Below are 26,263 nucleotides of genomic sequence, written 5' to 3' on the forward strand. Positions count from 1 at the left end.
ACTTTAACACTGACAGACCCAGGTCATCAGCGGGCAGGATTGAACCGGGGACCTCAGGGGGTTAGTGCGTGAGCCTCTACTGCATAGGTTAAAGGTCAACTGGCTGCTAACTAAGTCTCTCTCTCTCCCTCCCAATCTCTCCCCAGGAGGTGTGTGGGTTACAATACCACACTATGCAACTAAGAAAAAGGATACACAGATTGTAATAAGGAAATATCAAGCAATATCAGAAGTTCCAGTTTATTTCCTTTATTGTATTGGAGGAAAAGAAAGAAGAGTGTTGTTGACAAGGTGGGTAATGAGGACACACAAAGTTAGTCTGCTCTGAGGATTTTATGTTATTTATTCATTTTCTCTTTTTTAATAATTATTTCAAATCTCTGTTAAGGTTTAAGTAAGGCAATTTACAGCAGCACATATTCGACAATATCTAAAGGTCACCCTTCCTGAAGAATCCCCAAGTGCTTTTACAAACCATGTTGCCTGTCTTGCAATCCGTACATAAGCAGTTCCATAGAAGTCAATGAGATTACTCACATGAGTAAAGACTTTGTGCAGGAGTAAATGTTGTAACATCAGTCCCTGCATAAATGTAGCTACTTCTGGGGTGCGGTAGAAACCCATTAGAACATAGCATGCTTCACAACAGCAGAGAATGGGAATTTTGGCCAACTTCATTGGGTCAAACCTCTACTATGACCAAAATCATGGGATCTATAATGCTGACAAGGGTATGAGTTTTATTGCTTTCTTTAAACAAACAGGCCACAAGAACAAAAAACACAGGGTTACTACTCAAGGGCCCGATCCAAAACCCAATGAAATCAATGGAAAGACGCCCAATGAATAAATTCAGCTTTGGGTCAGACTCAGAACAATTATGCTCCACAGAGGTGCTTGCAATTTTTATCAGCTTCAAGAAAAAGTGAAGGTGCTCAGCACCTGTGAAGCAGAGGGCCATAAATATTTGCAGGTACAATAAGCTATTAATAATGCCATTAACTATGCTATCTCATACCACTAGAATTGGAAAATACACTGAGACAGTCTAAATGAGAGAGGTTTCACTCCTGACAAATGGATGATCAAGGTTTTGTTCTAAAATATGCTCTCCTTATTCATGTAAATAATGCTGCTGACTTTAATGCATGAGTTGGCTCTTTACCACTGCCCGCAGCTGGAATACCAATTGTTATGCTTATTGCTGAAAACAGATGTGAGGCCTCTGTAGCAGCCTTAGCACAACTAACAGACTGGGAGGGGAGGGGGAAGCAAGTGACTATGGGGAATAAACATGACCTTGTGCCGTCCAGACTTGAGCTTTTTGCCAAAGCCTGTGGTTTTGCAAGATGGAAAGTCTGGCAATTGTTAACTATTGCCATGTGAAATACAGCTGGTTAACTGATGGAAAACTACAGGCTGGAAAACTCCACACTTAACTTAGCTTCTGCTCAGCAGTTATTTTTATGAACAAGCTCTGTAATACTAACAAATTGGATATAAAAAGAGGAAGAAATCTGAGCATGGTGGACACTTCAACATTTGGACACCTCTCAAGTCCCCCTGCAGACAGAAGGCTGGCCACTGGACGTGTACAATCATCCACTCGAGACCGCCTCAAGACCATAGATGACTCTTGCCTCTCCACAGCAGGGTAATATAGCACCCCAAATTACCAGATTCATATTTACCCAGGGTCTTGAGCATAGGTGACAAGTGGGGGGGAATGCAGGATCAAGTGTTCTTCCCCTCCCCCCCCCCCAATTTCTTCTTGGCCTGCCGGGGGGAAAGGGAGAGGGGCTCTGTCCTCTTGCTGCACCTGCCCCCTGGCTTGCTCAGTCTCTGTCCCTGGTAGCCGGGCCCAGGTGGGAGCGGAAGGGGCAGGACCAGCCACTTCTCATGCCGGCCACTCAGGGTTGCTGCTCTGTGCAGCGCGGCAGCTGCCACAGAGAACCTGGCTGGGGTGGTGGTGGTGGGTCACCCTCCACCCATGCCCGGCTGCTGCAGACAGGGGACGAGTGAGCTAGAGTATCCTCTTCCCCAGCACGTTTCGACCCCTGTCCCTGGCAGCTGGGACCGGGTGTGGGGCAGTCCACCGCTGCTGCTGCCTTCCCAGCCAGGGTCTCTTAGGCAGCTGCTGTGCTGCACAGTCAGTGACCCGGAGTGGCCAGCTTCAGCTGCGTGAGAAGCAGTTCTGTCCTGCTCCCCACCCAGGCCTGGCTGTGAGTGAGAGTGGCTGAACGTCCAGGGGGAGGCGCAGCGAAAGAAGGACAGAGCTCCCACCCCGCAGTAACATGGGGCAGGGAGAGCATAGCGGTCCCAGGCTGGGCACAGGGCGGGGGGGGTCACAGGGCAGAGGACACACGTGGGCAGGTCACATGTCCTCCCTTTTAGATTATGCTGGAGAGTAAATACAGTAGAAACTTTCAGTGAACGCACTTTTGTTTGCCTGTTTGCATCAGCTATCTATCAGCGAGACAGCCGTGTCCATCATTGATTTATTTCCTACCACTGCCTCTCAAAGAGTAAAGTTACCAGGACCTTTGGGTTCAGCAAAACCCCAGGTAACAACAGGATCTGACCCACAAAATGCAACCAACATTATAATATATTAAGATTACAATTAGAGAATTAATATATTAATAAAATAACATTAGAGAATTTACAGCTTCTTATATTACCTTCATATTATGCAGTTTTTGAACTGAAAATGACTGGTTAAATCATATTATAATGTTTGTCCCTGTTTCCTTTGTTAAAATGTGATTTTTATACTGAGTTGAGTAGACTAGACCTGAGATCCCTTTTCTACTATGATTTGGGGGATTGTTATTATTAATCATAATAATTATGAGTCCATAGTTAAGATACCGCTTCTTATATTGAATAGCAGTTCATCCTCAAGGAGTCTCAGTGGTTTTATTGGGATGATTCTTGGAGTGAAGTACTGCTCAATATGAGTACAGATATTATTTCTATTATTATTTATTATTATGTATTAATCCTTGATGTCCCATTTGTTACACTCCCACAGCATATCAGTGTATTTGCCTATCCTATCCCCCTAAGAGTGTAATGATCTTCCATTCCAGTTCACCAGGCCCACAGCTCATCCAAGCTCTTTGTGAGGATTTTCGTTGCTCTAAGTCTGTATAGTGCCTAGCAGAATGGGGCTCAGACTTGGTTGGGGGCATGTCTACACTGCATTGTAAACCCAGGTCTGTGGGAGTCAGACTTGTGGACTCAGTGTTTGCTTGTCCACACTGCATTGTTAACCTGGGTTTACAATTGCTGGACCCGGGTCTTCCAGCCATGCTAACATGTCTATACTGCACTATGCAGATCTTCTGACTTGTGTTTGTGGCTTGACCTGCATCCACGCTGCAAAAGGGCAAGTCCTTGATGGATCCTAGGACCCAGGTCCAGGGGGCTGCTGACCTGAGTCAGCAAGATGTGTGTGTGAGGATAAGGGGTATTTGGGCTCAAACTTGAGTCTGAGCAGAGTGTGTGGATACTCTGGATGGCTGTTGTAATACAAATAATAACTAGTCATTGACATCCTTCCTAAAACCTGCAAAAATAACAGGAGTACTTGTGGCACCTTAGAGACTAACAAATTTATTAGAGCATAAGCTTTCGTGGGCTACAACCCACGGATGCATCCGAAGAAGTGGGTTGTAGCCCACGAAAGCTTATGCTCTAATAAATTTGTTAGTCTCTAAGGTGCCACAAGTACTCCTACAGACTAACACGGCTGCTACTCTGATTCCTAAAACCTATTTATTCTATATGATGTCCACCAGAAGTGAGTTTAATAATGAGGAGGGGAAGCAGAAGTCACTAAGTCCTACCCACCTCTGGCTCTCCCGGTGCATGCTGATTTCTGTGTGCCTGTTCTTTACACTGCTGGCTCTTTGGGGGAGGGAGGGGGGAGGATGGGGCTGGTTCTCTTGATCTTTCCCCCCCTCCATTGTCAGCACTTAACAAACACTTCAGTTCAGTTCCTTCAGTGCCAAAGAGAGTCAGTGGCTGGCTTCCAACCGAGCCGAGCCGAGCCAATCCAGGGCAGGTCCTGACTTGCAGCCTCCGCACTGGGGATGGTTCTGCTTTCACTGGACAGAAGGGGAGCGCAATAGACTAGAGCCTGACGTCACTGGGCATCAGCTGACCGTGCAGGGCTCTGCCTGCCTCTTCCAGGAGCAGCTGGAGCAGCAGCGGCAGCCCCGGCCACCGCAGCAGGTCTTTACTCCGCTAATCCTGTCTATCCTGGGCGCTAATGCTCTCTGCGCTGCTGCTGCTAATGCCGGCCAGCGAGAATCACTCCACTCCCTGCTCACCCTGCCGCCTGCCCAGGGGAGCCGCGCTCGCTGCAGGGCTCGTGCTAACCTCTGCCTGCAAGGACGGGATCTGGATTAAGCCCAGGGCCACCGAGAGCTCATGAGTTTTTCAGCCTCGTCCACGCGGCCGCCAACACTTTTCAGAGCGAGAAAACTCCCGCCCTGCTCTCTCCCGGCCGGGTCCCACACCTGGACCGCGGCTGTCCCAGTCACCACTGAGGGCAGCTGGAACTGAAGGCGCCCGGTCACGCCTCTGTCCCCGGCCCCGTGGGAAGTGGCGGGGCCAATGGAGGCTCGGAGGCTCGCCTGGAAGTCCCGAGGAAACAACCCGCGCTCCGAGGTGCTCCTCGCGGGGCTCTGAGAGTTTGGTTTGCTTTGTTCAATGACCCGCGATGGCTCCCGGTCCTAGTCTCTCCACTGGGGAGGGAGCCCCGTAACCCAGAGCGGCCCCCCCAGCCGGACATGTGCTGCTGCAGGTCACCGCTCGCAGGAGAAAAAGAACCAAGTCCCGCTGGGCTGGAGTTGCCTTTCGCAACCGCTCTCTCCGCCCCTGCCAGCCCGCCCGGGAGGATGCTGCTGCCGCTGCCCAGCCAGGGATGCGGCACCGCGCATTGCCCTGCCCGTCCCGTGCCCCGGGGCTGCCTGGCCCCCACTTCTAGGTTTCATGAATGACCTCGGCAAAGACCTTGCTGGGTTGTTTTGTTCTCCTCTCGCTCTTGCCCGGATGGCTTCTGCGGACCGGCGCCTTCGGGATGACAGCGGGTCAATGAGTCCCCCGCTCCCCGAATCCCGGGGAGAGTAACAGCTGCACCCCGGGGGGCTGAGCTGCCCGGTCGGACCGCCGGGGCTGCAGACTCTGGGGGTGCATGTTGCACCGCTCCGTGCTCCAGCAGCTGGTCCCTGGATGGGACCAAGGCTGCTCCGTCCCTGGGACGTTGCCTCGCTGAGCCTGGGGGCGGGAGGGGGGGCACTTTGCCGGTCCATGGGCCTCTCCTCCTCCTCCTCCTCCCTGCGCTGCGCGGTGCCAAGCCAGACATCACAGCGGCGTGGCTGCACCTGCTAAAAACCAACCGGCGGCAGAGCCAACCAGCCCTCTTTCCTCCCCCGCCCAGCCCCTGTGCAATAAACCAGCCCGGACTCGCGGCATGCAGCAGGGGACCAACCCGGCTCTGCCAGAAGCGGCCGGCGCGCCAGGCATGGGGCGACCCGGCCCTGCCACCCTCCGCTAACCGCCCGCCTCTCGATGTGACACTCGCCCACCCCGACACCCCCTCCTGCTCCTCCCCCGCCTCTGCCCCCCAGCCGCCATGGAGCTCTCCGAGGTGCGGTGCCTGAGCGACAGCGAGGAGCTGTACACCATCAACAGGACCCCCCCCTGCAGCGGCCGCGCCAGACCCCAGCGCCTGCTGTGGCAGACCGCGGTGCGCCACATCACCGAGCAGCGCTTCATCCAGGAGCAGAGCAGCAGCAGCGGCGGGAGCAGCAGCGGGGGCAAAGCCCTGGGCTCGCAGGACTCCTGCTGCCCCAACCACCACCCCTACCCCCCGCGGCGCCCGTCCGAGCGCCACAACAACGGGGGCACCAAAGTCTTCCCGGAGCGCACCAGCAGCAGCGGGGACCTGGGCTTCCTGCACCTCGACTGCGCCCCCAGCAACTCCGACTTCTTCCTCAGCTGGGGCTACACCTACCGCGGGGTCATCTTCCCCACGCTGCGCAACTCCTTCAAGTCCCGGGACCTGGAGCGCCTCTACCAGCGCTACTTCCTGGGCCAGCGGCGCAAGTCTCAGGTGGTCATGAACATCCTGGACGTGCTGACCAAGCTGACTTTGCTGCTGCTCCACCTGACCCTGGCCTCGGCCCCCATGGACCCCATCAAGGGCATCCTGCTGGGCTTCTTCACCGGCATCGAGGTGGTGATCTGTGCCTTAGTGGTGGTCAGGAAGGACACGACCTCCTACACCTACCTGCAGTACAGCGGGGTGGTGACTTGGGTGGCCATGGCCACGCAGATCCTGGCCGCTGGCCTGGGCTGTGGCCTTCTGGGCGACGGTATCGGCTACGTGCTCTTCACCCTCTTTGCCACCTACAGCATGCTTCCACTGCCCCTCACCTGGGCCATCCTGGCTGGGCTGGTGACCTCCCTCCTGCAGCTCGTCATGCAGCTGGTCATCCCTAGGCTGGCAGTGATTTCCCTCAACCAGGTACCCTCTTCATAATGTGGCAGCCAGCCTGCACTTCTGCCCCAGGATGTGCTGGGGGAGGAGGGGGAGAATAGCCCTTGCTTTCTTTAGTCATTGAAATGTGTGTCACTGGGAGGAGAAGGACAAAGATAAGAGACATTGGTTGAAGTAGGAAAGCCCCCTAGGAGAGGGAGCGTGGTCTGGGTTAAGCGCCTGAATTGGGGCAAGGGGGATGTAGAGGTGGGTTTGCTGAATTCCGCCCCTCCCCCCACATATCTCACTGCTGCCCCTTGAAACACTTTTTTGGGGAGGGGGGGGGAGTTGGGGCACCCTGTCACTTCTCCCCTCCTCGGTTCAAGCGCTGAGCCAGTAGTTAAAGCACAGGGACTGGGAGGCAGCCATGCTGACGCCTCTTCCCAGCTGTGCTCTGATCTATGGCAAATCACTTCACTTGTTTGTGCCTTTTGGTTTCCTCACTCTCAAAATTATACTCTACCTCCCAGGGGTGTTGGGTGTGTGGAGCACTTTGAGATGCTGGCATGGAAAGTGTTGTAGAAAAGTGTGAAATGTTATTAATTACTTTCTTTTCTATAAGAACATAAGAATGACCATACTGGGTCAGACCAATCGTCCATCTAGCCCAGTATCCTGTCCTCTGACAGTGGTCAGGGTCAGGTGTTTCAGAGGGAATGAACAGAACAGGGCAGTTATTGAGTGATCCATTCCGTGTTGTACAGTCCCAGCTTTTGGCAGTCAGAGGCTAGAGACGCACAGAAACTCTTGGCTAACAGCCGTTGATGGACCTATCCTCCATGAACTTATCTAATTCTTTTTTGTATCCTGTTATAGTTTTGGCCTTCACAACATCCTCTGGCAATGAGTTCCACAGGTTGACTGTGTGTTGCGTGAAGAAGGGCTTCCTTTTCTTTGTTTTAAACCTGCTGCCTACTAATTTCATTGGGTGACCCCTGGTTCTTGTGCTATGTGAAGGAGTAAATAACACTTCCTTATTTACTTTCTCTCCACCATTCATGATTTTATAGAACTCTATCATATCCCCCCTTAGCAGCTGCTTTTCCAAGCTGTAAAGTTAACCTCTCCTCGTGTGCAATGAAACGTCTGAGGGTCAGAGCTGAAGCCCATTGAAATAATGGAAAGACTCCCACTGAATTCAAAGGGCTTTGGATCCAGTTCTTAGGCAGCCATCCAAACAGTCAAACCACCCAACATTGGTTTGCTGGTAGAGGTGGGTCTTCCTGGGTCAAACAGAAGTGTACTGGGCACTTTGAAGGACTCACTTAGGACAGGGAGTTTATTGCCTGGTGGAGGTTGTGTGTGCTGTTTTCTGGCTGACAGACCCCTTGTGGGACAAGCTCGGGCACGAATGGGGGCTTGGTTCTGAAAATGTTAACTGCGTAGGGGCAGGAAGGAAGGATAGAGAGAGTAAATTAAGGACTAATATTACTTAGCACTCCCATAGCCCCTTTTGTCCTACAATTTCAAAATCACTTTACAAACACTAATGTACTAAAAATTGCAACATCCCTGTGAAACTGAGAAATCTGACATTTTGCTAAGCTTTTTTCTCCCACTCACTGGGCAGCAATGCAGAACTCAGTCATTTAGATGCTCCTTTTCCCCTTTCTAGAATGTCATGGTTCTGTGCTCCCAGTATTTCAGATCAGATTATCATGTAAACGTGACTAACTAAAGTGGAAAGGGAAGGCAAGGGGGGAGTTCTCAGCCAGAGGAAAGCACATAAATAGTGTCATTTTTCTTATTTGGAGAAAGTATCTAGCCTCATTTGTGTCTTCTGCTGTTGTTGCCACATGACTGTAAGAGACATGCAAGTAGAAGGTGTGCACATTCTTACACTCGGAGTTTTGACTAGATGGGTCTCCTGGCAATCAGATGCCTCAAACCGGTCTCATGGCAGCCAGTTGATTCTGCTTATGTCCTTTAGTACTACAGCTATTCCATTTCATTTATTTATCCTTGACCTGATGGTCACTGTGTGCACCTTTAGGAGCCTTGCTTTATTTCTGATTGCACTCATTTACTGTAACCGCTGGTCTGATTGGCTGCCTTTGCTTGTTAATGTCAAGGCTCTTTATGATTTAGATACAGGAGTGTCTTACTTGGCGTTAGCTGTTAGAATATGAACTAGTTGTGCTGTACTGTAAAGTCTTTGCTGCATAAAATTAAATATATTACAAAAAGGAGTACTTATAACAATCAAAATAATTGTCTATGGCAGATTTTCAAAAATTCCCGATCCAGTTTCACTTACAGAAATATACTTCCATGATCTTTTTTTGTTATGAGTAATACTGTATAATCTGCTTCATGCATTTCAGTGCAGCTAACTAATCTTTTTTGGGGAAGGGGGGTCATTCATAACATAGACATTTCATAACATAACATTCATAACATAGACTTGGGAGAGATACCAATTATCCCTTCTATTTGATAGCACAATACCTAGTCAGTTATATGAATGAAATGCTATTGAACCATGCAAAATGATAAACTACTTGCTATATGATTGTCTTTATGAACTAAAGATATAGAACCAGGTAATATTCTCCACACACTATTCCATACGTGGGTATTGTTTTACACCTTAACAGACCCAGTTATTTAAACTATCAAATTATAAATTGCTTCAGCACTTTTTTCTCCACTAGAATATTTGATTTGACCTGATCCTCCACCTCCCTGCCGGTGGAAAGGATATTAACATTTATTTGACATTTCACTTTTTTTTCTTTTTTCTTCTCTTTTTCTTTCCGTCCTCTTTGTCCCCCCCACTAAGCATTCTCCTGATTTAAGGGAATATAGAGATTATAAGAATATTATAGCTCTCCCTCCGCCCCCCATCAAAAAAAATGTTTCAGAGAATACATAGTTCAGACTATTTTATTTTCTGATCTTGTATTAAAGTGGAGGAGGAATAGAATAGTAAGTAAAGCCAGCAGCTGGCAGGCGTGTGACCTCTATTGACACTGGGCGCTCTCCTCTGGCTCTTGGTGCTGAACATCCTTTGCCTTTTTATTTTTGGATGTAGAACATTTTCATTTGGCTCCCTCTTGTGGTTTCTTGTTACTTCCAATAGCAGCTTCTCTCATCTCCCAGCTTAATTTGATATTCCATAGGCTTTCACTCTGCCAGTCCAAATGGTGGGCATGATCCTGCCAGGTGCTTAGAAACTCCTGCAAGGCACTGAACGCCCTCAGCTCCTGTGAAGTAAATGAGAGTTGGATGTGCTCAGTACCCCCACAGAATTGGATCTATTGTCTACATGATAAGGCATAGTTTAGAATAAGTTTTCTGGTATTGCACTAAGACGCAATCAGGTACTGCAATAAGACAATGAATTGTAATTCAAATCACATTATCTACCTTGTACACTGTATTGATTTCTTGCATGGTAAAGTGAAGGAACAGGAAACCATTAAACAATATTCATTGCGTAGGGGCAGCACATTATAAAGTCGTAGTGATATGATGGCTGCCCTATCATGTAGTTTAGAATAACTCGTATTGTTATTCTTATCATGTCCACAATGTACGAGGCTCTGTACACTCACATGGGAAGATACAGCCCAAAGGGTTGCTTTGCACTGTTATAGCCATTTCCCTCTGAGGCTTTCAAAGCATTTTAAAATTATTCATGATTTAAGCCCCATAACACTGTCAATATTATTTTACAGATAGGTGCAGATAGTTTAAATGACTTGCCCAAGGTCATACATTAAGACTGTAGGAGAATTCAGCTATCCTGATCTTCCAGATAAAACTGTCTCTTTTATCATATGGTTTATTTTACCCAGGTTGTAAACATCAGATTCTCTGACCCGTGACTATCTAATAATATTACATGCAGTGTTGTTGCCGCTGTGTTGGTCCCAGGATATTAGCGAGACAAGGCGGGTGAGACAATAAAAGATAAAATAAAAATAAAAGCTATTACCTCACCCATGTTGTTTCTCTAATAATGTTATGGAAGCTGTAATAATTTAGCCATCTGGATAGACAGGAAGGTGTGTAGCTACCTACATTAGACCAGCTACATGAATTAAAATATGCCAGGAACGATGGAAAAGACAGAAGGTGAAATTCTGAGTTTTTCTGGAAATAGAAGTTTTTCCATTGACTTCAATGGGGATTTCATGCAGGGAAAATATTGCATACAGTACTGAATACAATAGCATGGTCTAGAGCGTAGCTAGTTCATTAGCTTATCCAGTAGTATCCATGTGGACAATGGGTCTGATTCTTTTCTTACTCATACTGGTGTAAATTAGGAGTAACTCCATCAAAATAATGAAGTTATAGTGGTGTAAGAGGGAAGTCAAGTAGCACGTGTCCTGTTTTCTCTTTATCCTAATTAATTAAATTTGTTATTGAGAAGCATATACTCAGATGCAGCTGAAAGTCTTCAGTAATATTGAACATCAGACGCACAGAGCTTGCCTTTTGGGGTAGCTGTGGTTTTTGTTATTGAAGGCACACATTTTAATGCATATAAATATTGCCCACAGTTCACCATTTTCTCCAGTAGTCATTTTCAAGAGGTTATGTGAATTTTCCTCCACTGCTTTTCCAAAATATTATTTAATCTATGATTTATTTATAGCACTTCCAGGGGGAAAGGAGAGGAGGGGAGGAAAAGAGAGAGAAGTGAAATGAGAAATGATATGAAGAAAACAAAATTAGAACTACTCAGGCCCAGTTCTGCAAGATGCCCAGCACCTCTTGGAAGATTCTGAGAATTCTCATCTTCCATTGACTTCCAGTTGGGAGTGCTGAGAACTGTACAGGCAATGTTGAAAGCCCACAAAGAGGGTCTGATCCCGTAGTCCTGGTGAAGGCAAAGCTTTTGTTGACTTCCCTACGAATTTTCCCTGAGTAAGGATTGCAAGATCAGGCTCAAAGTCCTTACCCCACTAAAAACATAACTCTCATTTGTATATGCTTTTTATTTTATTCGGTCAGCTTCGGTGAAGTTTGCTGCAGACATTCCTATAAATGAATTCCCAGAGAGTGTCTGTTTGTATTGTATTTATGATTGTGTTTTCCTTTATTGGATTATAAAATATAAAGAGTAAATTATCTGCATCAGGAATATAGAGAATAAACAATTCACTGCATTTTATATTAATATACAATACAGGCAGATGATGCCATAGATATGAATTCTGACAGGCTGCAAGATAATCATGTAAGCCATGTATATAAACTGGATTTTTATGCTCCACTCCTGCAACCATTGCTCACCTAAGACAATGAGCCTACCCATGTGAGAAATAGCTACTCAAACTGATGGCTTGGAGGATCAAGTCTAAATTATGTACATTAAACAGGGCTTTTAAAAAAAGTTAAGGAACACTACTAAGATTAGTTAGACCTGAAATTTGATCCTTCTCTTAATAAATCTCTTTGCAGAGGCTATGCAGTTCTTTAGATTTATATGGGTTGGGTTTTTTCCAGACATGTTTCAGAGTTATTATAAAAAAAAGATGACAAATGGCAACCTTACAATACCAAACTAGTATACATGTGTAACGAGGCTAAAAGATTGTGTAAACACATTTTACCTTCATTATTTCCAATAATTTATTGTTGATATCAGTGTGGGAATTTTGCCAAATACCTTGGCAGTATCCTTTAAAATATTTTAGTCTAAAATAGTTTTAAAGACCAATTTGAATTTGAAAGTTGAAAAACGATTAAACTGTTTCACTCTTTAGCCCTAAAGCCTCCTTCATAGCACAATTTACTGTCAAGTTTTACTGCCATTTTTTACCTGGGGTGACTTATAAACTGATTGTATTTTTTTAGATTGGATTATGAACTTGTTTCTTTTTATATCCCAATGAGTATCAGTGGGTCAAAGCATAATTAGATTAGAACTGGATATACTTTTCTCTGGAGCAGCTGCAATAATGTGCTACATAGGACAAATGCATTAGTCAGATTTACAATTTGATGATTAATTGCATTTTGAGAGTTCATCAGAAATGGAGTAATCCAAGCAGGAACATGGATGAAGCCTGTTTTTATCACTGAGCTTTATCACTGAGTTTCAGACAACAGCAGACTAATGCACTTGCCTTCAGTGGAGGTTAGTATGATCATTTTGATAGAATATTGTCAAAATCGCTCTGATGATGATTTTTTTCCCCATGATCAAAACCTGGGGATGTGCTAGTTTGGCCAAAATAGCAACTTCCAACAAAAACCACTTGCCTGCTAGCATAGTGCACCAAGGTAGTTATTGATCATGAATGGATTGGGTTGGCACGGACCTTTTTCAGATATGCAAGAGATTAAAGGACGGTAGCATCCCCATACTCACTCCTGTATTCTTGCCTGCCCAGCCTGTGAATCTGGCCATGGCCTGGAAGGAGGAATAGCTGCAGCTATTCAACTGATACTTCCCCCTGTAAGCAAGTGGGAGGAGAGGAGGCCCTGGGGTGGGAGGAGTTTGGGCTCTTCCCCCATTGCTACAAGAGTAGTTGGCAAGGCACACATTAGGGTAAGCTGCTGTATGGAATGGGGTGAAGTAACTTGTTTCCAGAGCAGGAGAGCATGGTTCTCTGAGTTATTTGGTCTGCTCCTGGTTCAGTATAGCTACCTATTACAATCTAGCCCAGTGCCAGGGGCACATATGCAAAATATGTCATTTATTTGTACAATGTATACTTGAACATTTACAGATCGATTCCAATCTCAGTTACACTGCTGTAAGCCAGGAGTAAATGTGATCAGTCTGGCGTGTAGGGCCTGAACGAGAGAGATGCTAACACTCCCAATACCCATTGATGTGCTGGCGTTCAGCATAGCTTGGAGCCATGCCCAAAGGGGTCTTGCTAGGTGCTGAATGAATGGAAGGCACTCAGCAGTTTGCATAGGGGCCTAATTAAAGCCCATTGAGGTTAATGGAAAGACTCCCATTGACTTCAGTGAGCTTTGGATCAGAGTCTAGGATTGATTTTTATTGAGGAAAACCAGCACGATTACTCAGCATTTCTACAAAATGTTACAAGTACATTCCAGGTTAATGCACTGATTTATGCTTGGAAACCTGCTCATTCTGCCATGTATTGGTTTGCTCTGATTTCAGTCATTTGGAATAAATTATGTCAATCTTATCTTTATAAACACCTGAATCTGTATCTGATGATGCTGATGCGCTGCTGCCTAAACTACAAGAGAGCAAACGAAGAAGCCAATACCATGTTGCACAATGCAAACTACAGAAACATACTGTCACCTGCTTTCACAATAACTTTTCATCATGCAAGTTTTGTTTATAAGCAACTATTTTAAGAAGTCCTTGAATTTCATTGGCATTTCATTTGCCAGCTTCTCCTGCTGCAGGGTTTCACACAGTTAGCCTAGCAGGAAAGACTCAGGCTTTAAGGCCAGAAGGACCATCATAATCTTTGCAGGCGACAGACCCTCATTCACCCAGCCCATAACCACTGTCTGAGTTACTGCAGTTCTTTAGTTCTTGACAAATCTATGCTGGCTATTCCTTATAACACTATTATTCTCTAGGTGCTTACAGACAGATTGTTTTTAATAATTGAGAGGAGGGCTGCTGAGTAGTTTAATTAACCACTACTGCAGTGAGGCATTCTGAGAAACCACTGAAGCATTTAAGTGCAGCAACAGCCATTTTATCAGCTACTGCAAAAAAACTGCATTCCTTGCACATAATCCAGAGGGTTTGGGGCTTTATTTGTTTGTCTTCTCATCCTGGTGCTCTTAGTATTAATTTAATTCATATTTTCTACCTGTTTCTAATTATGAATCTGAATGCAAAGTGAACATGAGCTTCATGATTTTATCATTGTATCTACTGCAATTTTTGATTTTTTACCTGATTTTTTCCCACTGTTTTACAACTTCATATGCCAAAGTATGTTCTTTTCCTTAGACACCCTACATTGTTTCTAAATGCATAGTCCTCTTGGAGTTAGAGGGTACAATCCCAATTTACTAAATCAATGGGAGCCTCTAATGGGGCCAGGATTTCACCAAGAATATTTCTGATTTTTCTAAACAAGGACGGAGAGAGAGAGAGAGAGAGAGAACTGCAGTATTTACACAAAAACAACTAGGAGTCCTTGTGGCACCTTAGAGAGTATTTACAGAGATATCCTAGTTCATATTGTTAGAAAAGATTTGCATCTCCGACACATTATTATTCCTCCTATTCTCCAATCTCTGCTGATTTACTTAGGTGGTCAGTTCTTCAGGGCAGGCACTATCTCTTTGTTCTGTGTTTGTTCTGTGTTGATCCATGACTGGGGCCTGGAGGCACAACCACACACAAATAATTAATAATAATTTGGTAAGTCTTTCCGTGAATAAGAGACATAGTGTGGAAAATTATTTATAAAATACTGTCTACCTTAAATGTGCAACAAAGAGATTAATTAAAGAAACAACTATTTGTTTTCCCATCTCTGTTACTCAGACAAATGAAGAAGATCTATATCGTATGTGATTGTCTTTGTCTTATGTGTAGGGCCCTACCAAATTTATGGCCATCAAAAATGCATCACGGACCATGAAATCTGGTCTCCCTCCATGAAATCTGGTCTTTTGTGTGTTTTTACCCTATACTATACAGATTTCACGGGGGAGACCAGCATTTCTCAAACTGAGGGTCTTGACCCAAAAGGGAGTTGCAGGGGGTGGCAAGGTTATTTTAGGGCAGTCATAGAATTGCCACCTTTACTTCTACGCTGCCTTCAGAGCAGGGGCAGCTCTATGTATTTTGCCGCCCCAAGCACGGCAGTCAGGAGGCTTTCAGCGGCATGCCTGCAGGAGGTCCGCTGGTAACGCGGATTCGGCGGCATGCCTGCGGGAGGTCTGCCGGTCCTGCGCCTTTGGCGTACCCGCCGCCGAATTACCGCCGAAGCCGCGGGACCGGCAGACCTCCCGCAGGCATGCCGCTGAAGGCAGCCTGACTGCCGCCCTCATGGTGACCGGCAGGCCGCCCCCCGCGGCTTGCCGTCCCAGGCACGTGCTTGGTGCGCTGGTGCCTGAAGCTGCCCCTGGGTGCCACCTTCAGAGCTGGGCACCTGGCCAAAAGTTGCCACTCTCCAGCTGCCCAGCTCTGAAGCAAGGCCAGCTCCAGGCACCAGCCAACCAAGCACGTGCTTGGGGCGAAACCTTGTAAGGGGCGGCCAATCTTGAGGTGGCGGGGGGCGCTCGGAGTTTTTTGTTTGTTTGTTTTGTTTCGGCGCCCGGCGCTCGGGGGTATTATTTATTTTTTTTTTGGTTCGCCCGGGCGGCGCTCGAGGGTTTTTTCTGTTTGTTTTTGTTTCAGCGGTGCGGCGCTCGGGGAGGGGGGCGTGTTTCGGCAGGGCGGCGTGGCGCTCGGGGGGGTTGTTTTGGCGGGGCAGGGCGGCGCGGCGCTCGGGGGGTGTTTCAGTGGCGTGGCCTTCGGGGGGTGTTTCGGCAGGGCGGTGCGGCGCTCGGGGGGGTTGTTTTGGAGGGGCAGCGTGGCGCGGCGCTCGGGGGGGGTGTTTCGGTGGCGTGGCGCTCGGGGGGGTGTTTCGGCAGGGCGGTGCGGCGCTCGGGGGGGTTGTTTTGGAGGGGCAGCGCGGCGCGGCACTCAGGGGGGTGTTTCGGTGGTGCGGCGCTCGGGGGGGTGTTTTGGCAGGGCGGCGTGGTGCTTGGGGGTGTTGTTTCGGCAGGTCGGCATGGCGCTCGGGGGGGTTGTTTCGGCAGGGCGGCACAGGGCTCGGGGGGTGTTTTGGCAGGGCGGCATAGGGCTCGGGGGGGTTGTTTCGGCAGGGCGGCGCGGCGCTTGGGGGTGGTGTTTCAGCAGGGCGACGCGGCGCTCGGGGGGGTATTTCGGCAGGGCGGCACGGCGCTTGGGGAGGTTGTTTCGGCGGCGCGGCACTCGGGGGGTGTTTTGGCAGGGTGGCACGGCGCTCGGGGGGTGTTTCGGCAGGGCGGCACTGTGCTCGGGGGTGTGTTTCGGCAGGGTGGCACTGTGCTCGGGGGGTGTTTCGGCAGGGCGGCGTGGCGCTCGGGGGGGTTGTTTCGGCAGGGCGGCACGGCGCTCGGGGGGGGTGTTTCGGCAGGGCGGCATGGCGCTGGGGGGGGGAGGTCATTCCAATATGTATCAAGTCTAATTTATTATGATAGACATTTGTGGTCTTGTATGGGAGGTATTGGTATCTCGTGCACACTCCAAGCAGGGACAGGGAATCAAGATTTCTGGGTTCCACTCCTGAATTTGCCACTGTCATGCTGTGTGTGTGACCTTGACAAGTCTCTTTATCTCTCCGTATCTCCATTTACAAACATACATATAAATGCATCTTCCAGGGTGCTGTAAGGGTAAATAATTAATGTTTTTGCAAAGTGCTTTGAGAACTTCATGCCATAGGTATTATGTAAGTGCCAACTATTATTATTTCCTTGTTGACTACACAAAGTTATTCTCATTCTCTGCAGCTCATTGTTACCTTTCATTCAAACATATCACCCTTCCACAACAAAGAGCAGGAAGAACTACTCTCTGTTTAGTGTCAACAGTCATTAAGATAAGAATGCAGTGAGGGTGATTTCAGAAAAAATGTTTAAATACGACCTTGTTCTTTATAAAGCAGATCTAACTATATAGGCCTTGGCTACACTTGCGAGTTGCAGCGCTGTAAAGCCGCCCCCAGGGCTGTAACTCACTCCCCATCCACACTGGCAAGGCATTTGCAGCGCTGTATCTCCGTGGTTGCAGCGCTGCATGTACTCCACATCCCCGAGAGGAATAGCGAGTATTGCACTGCCGCTGCAGCGCTGCGGCGCCAGAGTGGCCGCCCAATGCGCTGTGAATGGCCTCCAGAAGTATTCGGCAGTATCCCACAATGCCTGTTCTAGCCACTCTGGTCATCAGTTCAGACTCTACTGCCCTGGCCTCAGGTAACCAACCATGTGACCCACCCTTTACATTCCCCGGGAATTTTAAAAATCCCCTTCCTGTTTGCTCAGCCCGGCGTGGTGTGGAGTGCTATCGGTGAATCTTTCCAGGTGACCATGCCTCCACGCGCCAAGCGAGCCCCAGCATGGAGCAATGGTGGGTTGCTGGACCTCATCAGTGTTTTGGGGGAGGAAGCTGTCCAGTCCCAGCTGCGCTCCAGCCGTAGGAATTATGATACCTTCGGGAAGGTATCAAAGGACATGATGGAAAGAGGCCATGACCGGGACGCCCTGCAGTGCAGGATTAAAGTGAAGGAGCTGCGGAGTGCCTACCGCAAAGCCCGCGACGCAAACGGCCGCTCAGGTGCTCCCCCCGCGACCTGCCGATTCTACAAAGAGCTGGATGCGATACTAGGGTTTTCGGTGCGGGCTCTTTGGGAGAGGAGGGTTAGGCATGCATGCCTAGATGCGGAATAGTGCACTGATGTTGTTTATCACATCGCTGATTCCTAAAGATTGGAACTACTGCACTTCACTCCCGTGCAGGGCACCAGATATCACTGCTGGTTTTCAGCCTCGAATTGCTCCCTCAAGGCATCCCTAATCCTTGCAGCCCCGTCTCATGCTAAAGTCTAGGTATACCACATCCACAGCTTCTCCCTTATCCACAAGACTCATTATCCTATCGAAGAAAGCTATCAGATTGGTTTGACATGATTTGTACTTTCCCACTCCAAACTGGTTTGCGACCGACCGGTAGCTGTCTGGAGTTGCCAGCTTCCAGATTGCAATAGCCACCCGCTTCTCTCCAATGGCAGGGCAGCTCTCAATCTCGTGTCCTTGCGCCGCAGGGTGGGGGCGAGCTCCTCACACAGTCCCATGAAAGTGGCTTTTCTCATCCGAAAGTTCTGCAGCCACTGCTCGTCATCCCAGACTTCCATGACGACGTGATCCCACCACTCGGTGCTTGTTTCCCGAGCCCAAAAGCGGCGTTCCACGGTGCTGAGCATGTCCGTGAATGCCACAAGCAATTTCGTGTCGTACGCGTTACGCGGCTCGATAGTATCATCGGACTCCTCACTCTCACTGTCACTTTGGATCTTAAGGAATAGTTCGACAGCCAAACGTGACGTGCTGGCGAGACTTGTCAGCATACGCCTCAGCAGTTCGGGCTCCATTTCCCGCAGACAGATCGCGCTGCACAGAAACCGTTGAAAGATGGCGCTAAAGGTGGACGGAAACAAAGGGATTTCTGGGATGCGAAGCGATGCATCACGGGGCATTGGGACAGGACCCAGAATGCCCCGCACCCACGCCCCCTTCCCACAACCCATGGCGCCAGAATGGGAAGAGGTGCTCTGTGGGATAGCTGCCCATAATGCACCACTCCCAATGGCGCAGCAAATGCTGCAAATGTGGCCACGACAGTGCGCTGGGCAGCTGTCAGTGTGGACAGACTGCAGCGCTTTCCCTACTCAGCTGTACGAAGTCAGGTTTAACTCACAGCGCTGTACATCTGCAAGTGTAGCCAAGGCCATAGTGATGGATTTTCTCTTTTAGGGACCTGGTACTCTTTTACACCACAGCCACTTTACACCCCCATGGCACCGCAGGAGGCCATACAATGGGAGTAAACGACTTGTATGTCCACATTAAAGCCTCTTAGTGTAAATGAGGATTCGGCTTTTGGAGTGCAAAGTTTACATTTCCTAGGATGAATCGTCTGAAATTTGATTCATAATGTTTTTAATCTCTTCTTTATTTCTCTATTTAGTGATTAACTCTATGAAAAAGCCCCTCCCCTTCAGAAAATAAGATCTTAAATCAAATAAAAATCCATCGTTCCTATCAAAGATGGCATGGCACTTTCAAGCACACAATTCAGAGATTTGTGAGAAACTGTTTGTGTCTGTTTAAAGCACCATTGCTTATGTCAGTTACTTGCCTTCCCTTTCCAACTGCACTGTGTAGCTAGAGCAAGGTGGCATAGTTAAAATTAAAAATGCAAATCTTAACGGTTCCCACAGCAGTGGTAACTGGGCTGCATTGCCCATATGTAGTATTTTCTATTTGTCTTTTTCTTGTTAAGGATTCAAGCCTTCTACCATTGAAAGTCAATGGCAAAACTCCCATTGACTTCAAAGGGATCAGGATTGGAACTATAGTTTTATTTTAAATGAAATCTTGAAATTTGAAGAAAAGAGCTAAACGCAACAAAAAATATGGAGTGACGCAACTTTGAAGAAGCTGTGATATTTTTCATGTTATTGCCAATGTAAATACAGCTTTTGCGTTGGTAATGTGGGTAGGGATTTACTGAATTTGTTAAAATGAAATGGTTACAATCTCCTTCCTATAAAGCATCCCCGTAACCAACTGAGAGTGGCAGCCCTGGTGCTTGTCAAGCTAGAAAAGAGCATGTGCAATGTTATCACTCCCTGTGTGATGATACAAAGTGAATGGGGCTTCAGTCATCTTCTAAAAATCTTAACATGCCCATTGAGCATGCTCAGAATTGATTTTCTTCAATAGCTTACAACTTTCTTTTCTGCCAGAAATGTACTTGTCCCTCCATCGTTAAGGAATATTTATATGTACATTTTCAAACTTCAGCCATATTTTTTGGCTAGTGCCCTATAAAAAATACCTCAAGTAGCAGCCTAATATTACTCCCAAATTGTATATTTAAATGATGGCTGTGATGGCAACCTAAGACATTTTAAAGTGGAGTTCTCCTCTGAAAAGTAACTTCATAGACGATTTCCACCTCATGGTCCAGATCAATGGGATTGCTCATGTTTTTAAAATTATGCACATTTATTGGATTGGTGTCTTCCCAAATGGCAAAGTAACTGCCAGCCCTACAAATTCAGTCTGAGATCTGGAAGTGAAGCTGGGTCCTTTCCTTTTCAACCATCTGCATAACCTTGTTGCCTTCAGTGGATTTGTACGTGTGTAAATAAATGGCACTTATTAAATAATTCTGCTGGTGATGCACAAGAAGTAATAGAACCCTTTTACTGTTTACTGAGTTTTTTTACAGAAGTAAAAAGCAGTAAAAATATTTTGTCACTAAGTTCAGAATATTCGACCCTGAAAATACAAAACAAATGGATCTGCTGAATAAGAAAGTGTTAGGTTTACATAGACAAGGTGTGTGAGGTAATATCTTTTATTGGATCAGCTTCTGTTGGTGAGAGAGACAAGCGTTCGCTCTAGGACCTTGCTCTGGGCTCTGGGACTTTGCTTCTTCGTGGGGTCCTAGAACTCAGGCTCCAGCCTGAGCCCAAACATCTACAGCACAATTTTACAGCCCCTCAGCCTGAACCCCTCCCGTCTTCCCCCCCAAAACCCAAGTCAGCTGACACAGGCCAACAATTTAATTGCAATCTAGACATACCCAGAGTTTCTCAATTAAATACAAGGTGGAACAGATTGTTTGGCATAAGTAATTAACACGTATTGTAAGGGATCATTAAAGGTGAAGTGGCCCATTAACAACTACAAGTCATACCACAAAACGGAGGGGATAGTGGGTTACAGATTCTTGTAATAAGCCATAAATCTAGGGTTGCCAGGCATCCGGTTTTTAACTGGAACGCCCGGTCGAAAAGGGATCCTGGCAGCTCCGGTCAGCACTGCCGACCAGCCGTTAAAAGTCCAGTCGGCGGCACAGCGGACGCCCGGGACTAAGGCAGCCTCCCTGCCTGCCCTGGCTCCACATAGGTCCCAGAAGTGGCCGCTAGGTCCCTGCAGCCCCTAGGCTCATGGGCAGCCAGAGAGGCTCCGCGCGCTGCCCCCACTCCCAGCACCGGCTTCGCAGCTCCCATTGGCCGGGAACCGCGACCAATGGGACCTGTGGGGGCAGCACCTGCAGGCATGAGGGCAGGGTGCGGAGCCTCTCTGGCCGCCCATGCGCCTAGGGGCCGCAAGGACATGACGGATGCTTTCTGGGAGCTGCGGTAAGCACTGCCGGGACCCTAACCCCGAACCCCAACCTCCTGCCCCGGCCCAGAGCCCACACCCCCTGCCAGAGCCCTCTCCCGCACCCTGAATCCCTCATTTCTGGCCCCCACCTCCAGCCCAGAGCCCATACCCCCCACACACTCCAATCCCCTGCCCCAGCCCAGTGAAAGTGAGTGAGGGTGGGGAAGAGTGAGCAACGGAGGGAGGGGAGATGGAGCGAGCGGAGGACAGGGCCTTGGTGAAGGGGTGGGATGGGTGCAGGGCCTCGGGAAGGGGCGGGTCAGGGGTGTTTGGTTTTGTGCGATTGGAAAGTTGGCAACCCTACATAAATCAAGTGTCTTTATTAAGACCATGATTTTTAGGGCCAAGCAACATTGTGGATTTAAGCTCCCAGGGTCATCCTTTGAAGGTGGTGTGCATGTTTCCATTGAGGATGAGGACTGAGAGGTCAGATATGGAGTGATCATTTTGTTGAAAATGGTGCTTTTGTCTTTTGTCATTTTTCTACGTGAGAGCATAGTGATTGTCTGGTTTCACCCACATACTTGTTATTGGGGTGCACTGCTTGAGGTACACTACATGTTGTAATAGGCATGTGTAGGACCCATGGATCTTGAAAGGTGTGTTGGGGCATAGGCGTGTATTGATTACCATAGCAATGGTGATATGTCTGCAGGCTTTGCATCTAGGCACTTTTCAGACGTGCTCTTTAAGGCCTTAAAATACAATTACATTTGGAAAAAGGACTCAGCAAAAATGACATTGTGGTGTTTATTCTTTCTCTGTAACTTGCTTTCTGATCAGATTAATTATCTTTACCCATCAAAATAATATTGGCTGTTTTCCTAAAGTTTATGTGTACCTAGAGAGAACTGATAGGTGCAATATAAAGATTGAGAATAAATACATTAATTAATAAACACACTGTTTTTCTAATTACCCTTGCTACAAACTCAAGCTGGAATCTGGAAATGAAGCTGTATTTTTTATGCAACCAGTAATAAAGCTGCTGCAATTATAAACTTCATGGTACTTTGTGCAGTAAATTGAGCTGAATTCTATCAGCAGCTTCCTTTACAGAAGTCAGCAACGTGTCTTCTCTAAGGGAGGCACTGGCTATCTGCATCAGCAGTGGATTCTTTTGCAATGGACCCTGCTAATCATCACCGCATATGTAGGATATGGACCCAGAATTCTATTTGTGGCAAAAAGTGTTCTCAACTCTCATACCTCAAGGAAGGCACAGTGTTTGTGCCCCCAGAATTTGCTTGGCGGAGGTATCCAGTTTAGTTCAAATCTGCTTGGTTTACTCCACAAAGTAACATGAAGTTTGAAAATAGCCTGGACCAACCTTTAATGAGAAATTAGCCCACAGTATTGTTGGTGATGCAAAAAGAGGGTAAGATCCAGATGGTTCTTCCATGCCACTAACGATAGATTGCTAAAAGTAGTGAAACATGTTCTGTTCAGTAAAGTCAGCATGTACTGTAGGATGCAAAGAAACTGCAGGGATCAAGTATGCCAAATAAGGAGAGGCCATTTTTACACAGTCACATTTTTTTTTTATTTTATCACAAACTCACTTCAATTCTTTCTTGTGCTGAGTTAATAAAAATCCACCCAGTTCCAATGCCACACAAAGCTGCAAAATTCTCCCACCTCTAATTTCATAGCCCTATTCTAACTTTCATAATCTCATTAATGTACATTGCTTTGTATATGGCCACAGATCATAGAATCATAGAATATCAGGGTTGGAAGGGACCTCAGGAGGTCATCTAGTCCAACCCCCTGCTCAAAGCAGGACCAATTCCCAATTAAATCATCCCAACCAGGGCTTTGTCAAGCCTGACCTTAAAAAGCTCTAAGGAAGGAGATTCCACCACCTTCCTAGGTAACCCATTCCAGTGCTTCACCACCCTCCTAGTGAAAAAGTTTTTCCTAATATCCAACCTAAACTTCCCCAACTGCAACTTGAGACCATTACTCCTTGTTCTGTCATCAGGTACCACTGAGAACAGTCTAGATCCATCCTCTTTGGAACCCCCTTTCAGGTAGTTGAAAGCAGCTATCAAATCCCACCTCATTCTTCTCTTCTGCAGACTAAACAATCCCAGTTCCCTCAGCCTCTCCTCATAAGTCATGTGCTCCAGCCCCCTAATCATTTTTGTTGCCCTCCGCTGGACTCTTTCCAATTTTTCCACATCCTTCTTGTAGTGTGGGGCCCAAAATTGGACACAGTACTCCAGATGAGGCCTCACCAATGTCGAATAGAGGGGAACGATCACGTCCCTCGATCTGCTGGCAATGCCCCTACTTATACAGCCCAAAATGCCGTTAGCCTTCTTGGCAACAAGAGCACACTGTTGACTCATATCCAGCTTCTCGTCCACTGTGACCCCTAGGTCCTTTTCTGCAGAACTGTTACCTAGCCATTCGGTCCCCAGTCTGTAGCAGTGCATAGGATTCTTCCGTCCTAAGTGCAGGACTCTGCACTTGTCCTTGTTGAACCTCATCAGGTTTCTTTTGGCCCAATCCTCTAATTTGTCTAGGTCCCTCTGTATCATGTCCCTACCCTCTAGCGTATCTACCACTCCTCCCAGTTTAGTGTCATCTGCAAACTTGCTGAGAGTGCAGTCCGCGCCATCCTCCAGATCATTAATGAAGATATTGAACAAAACCGGCCCCAGGACCGACCCCTGGGGCACTCCACTTGAAACCGGCTGCCAACTAGACATGGAGCCGTTGATCACTACCCATTGAGCCCGACGATCTAGCCAGCTTTCTATCCACCTTATAGTCCATTCATCCAGCCCATACTTCTTTAACTTGCTGGCAAGAATACTGTGGGAGACTGTATCAAAAGCTTTGCTAAAGTCAAGGAATAACACATCCACTGCTTTCCCCTCATCCACAGAGCCAGTTATCTCCTCATAGAAGGCAATTAGGTTAGTCAGGCATGACTTGCCCTTGGTGAATCCATGCTGACTGTTCCTGATCACTTTCCTCTCCTCTAAGTGCTTCAGAATTGATTCCTTGAGGACCTGCTCCATGATTTTTCCAGGGACTAAGGTGAGGCTGACTGGCCTGTAGTTTCCTGGATCCTCCTTCTTCCCTTTTTAAAAGATGGGCACTACATTAGCCTTTTTCCAGTCATCCGGGACCTCCTCCGATCGCCATGAGTTTTCAAAGATAATGGCCAATGGCTCTGCAATCACATCTGCCAACTCCTTTAGCACCCTCGGATGCAGCGCATCCAGCCCCGTGGACTTGTGCTCGTCCAGTTTTTCTAAATAGTCCCGAACCACTTCTTTCTCCACAGAGGGCTGGTCACCTTCTCCCGATACTGTGCTGCCCAGTGCAGCAGTCTGGGAGCTGACCTTGTTCGTGAAGACAGAGGCAAAAAAATCATTGAGTACATTAGCTTTTTCCACATCCTCTGTTGCTAGGTTGCCTCCCTCATTCAGTAAGGGGCCCACACTTTCCTTGACTTTCTTCTTGTTGCTAACATACCTGAAGAAACCCTTCTTGTTACTCTTAACATCTCTTGCTAGCTGCAACTCCAAGTGTGATTTGGCCTTCCTGATTTCACTCCTGCATGCCTGAGCAATATTTTTATACTCCTCCCTGGTCATTTGTCCAATCTTCCACTTCTTGTAAGCTTCTTTTTTGCGTTTAAGGTCAGCAAGGATTTCACTGTTAAGCCAAGCTGGTTGCCTGCCATGTTTACTGTTCTTTCTACACATTGGGATGGTTTTTTCCTGCAACCTCAATAAGGATTCTTTATTGCAGATGTCATTCAGTAGACTAGTAGAACGTGTATACACAAGTTTGAGTAAAGAACAATCAGGTAGAATTTTTACTGTTCCTAATTGAACCCTTGATTCAGCAAGATACTTTAAGTACATGCATAACTTTAAGCATATGAGTTGTCTTGTTGAAGCCAGTGGGACTTGAGCAGGGCGAAGTATTTTTGGCAAATAGTAAATTCACTGAAATATTAATTTTTCAGGACATCAAAACCATTTGCAAATTCGGGTTGATTTCAGCAACGAGTTTCAGCTTCAAAACCCTGATTTTTTGGTAAAGCCAAAAACTGTTTGTTTCAGCTATTTTGAAATGTTTCATTTTGACTTTTTGTTTCAAAATGGTGGTTTGTTTTGGTATTTAACCCAAAACAGAATGAAAAAACAAAAACTTTTGTTTTCAATCAAACAAATAATTTTGTTTGACCCAAAACAAATTCTTTTTAATTGTTGGGTGTTCTTTTTATTTTTTTTATTTTTGTTTTGCAAGAAAAGCAAAAAATAAATAAATCTATTTTGGTGTGAACTGAGCCTTTCCCCCTCCCCCAATTTTCCAGTTCGGTCCCCCAACCAAAAAGTCAGTTATTGCTCAGCTCTAGATTGGCCTACTCATGTTCTTAAAATTATGCAGAGGCCTATGGGACTTTTATAAAAATAACAGAAATCTTAAATTGTAGATAAAAATGGCCTTGAATAAGATTCCGAGCTGCTCTACCTCTTGTCTTGCAGCTGAGGATCACCCAGGTGTGGAAATGTCCTGGCCAAGATCTCTTTAGATTCATAGATTCATAGATTCTAGGACTGGAAGGGACCTCGAGAGGTCATCGAGTCCAGTCCCCTGCCCGCATGGCAGGACCAAATACTGTCTAGACCATCCCTGATAGACATTTATCTAACCTACTCTTAAATATCTCCAGAGATGGAGATTCCACAACCTCCCTGGGCAATTTATTCCAGTGTTTAACCACCCTGACAGTTAGGAACTTTTTCCTAATGTCCAACCTAGACCTCCCTTGTTGCAGTTTAA

At 47.0% G+C, this 26,263-nt stretch overlaps 1 protein-coding gene across 1 annotated transcript in view; it reads left to right on the top strand.

The window, feature by feature from the left end:
- Nucleotides 1–5,644: 5,644 nt before the first annotated feature.
- Nucleotides 5,645–26,263, top strand: part of ADCY8 (adenylate cyclase 8) — a 187,671-nt gene continuing 167,052 nt past the window's right edge. Inside the window, exon 1 of the mRNA XM_065398532.1 lies at nt 5,645–6,538. Coding sequence (XP_065254604.1) covers nt 5,645–6,538 — 894 coding nt within the window. The remainder of the gene's footprint in view (nt 6,539–26,263) is intronic.

Source organism: Emys orbicularis, chromosome 2, assembly GCF_028017835.1.
Source record: "Emys orbicularis isolate rEmyOrb1 chromosome 2, rEmyOrb1.hap1, whole genome shotgun sequence".
NCBI lineage: Eukaryota > Metazoa > Chordata > Testudines > Emydidae > Emys > Emys orbicularis.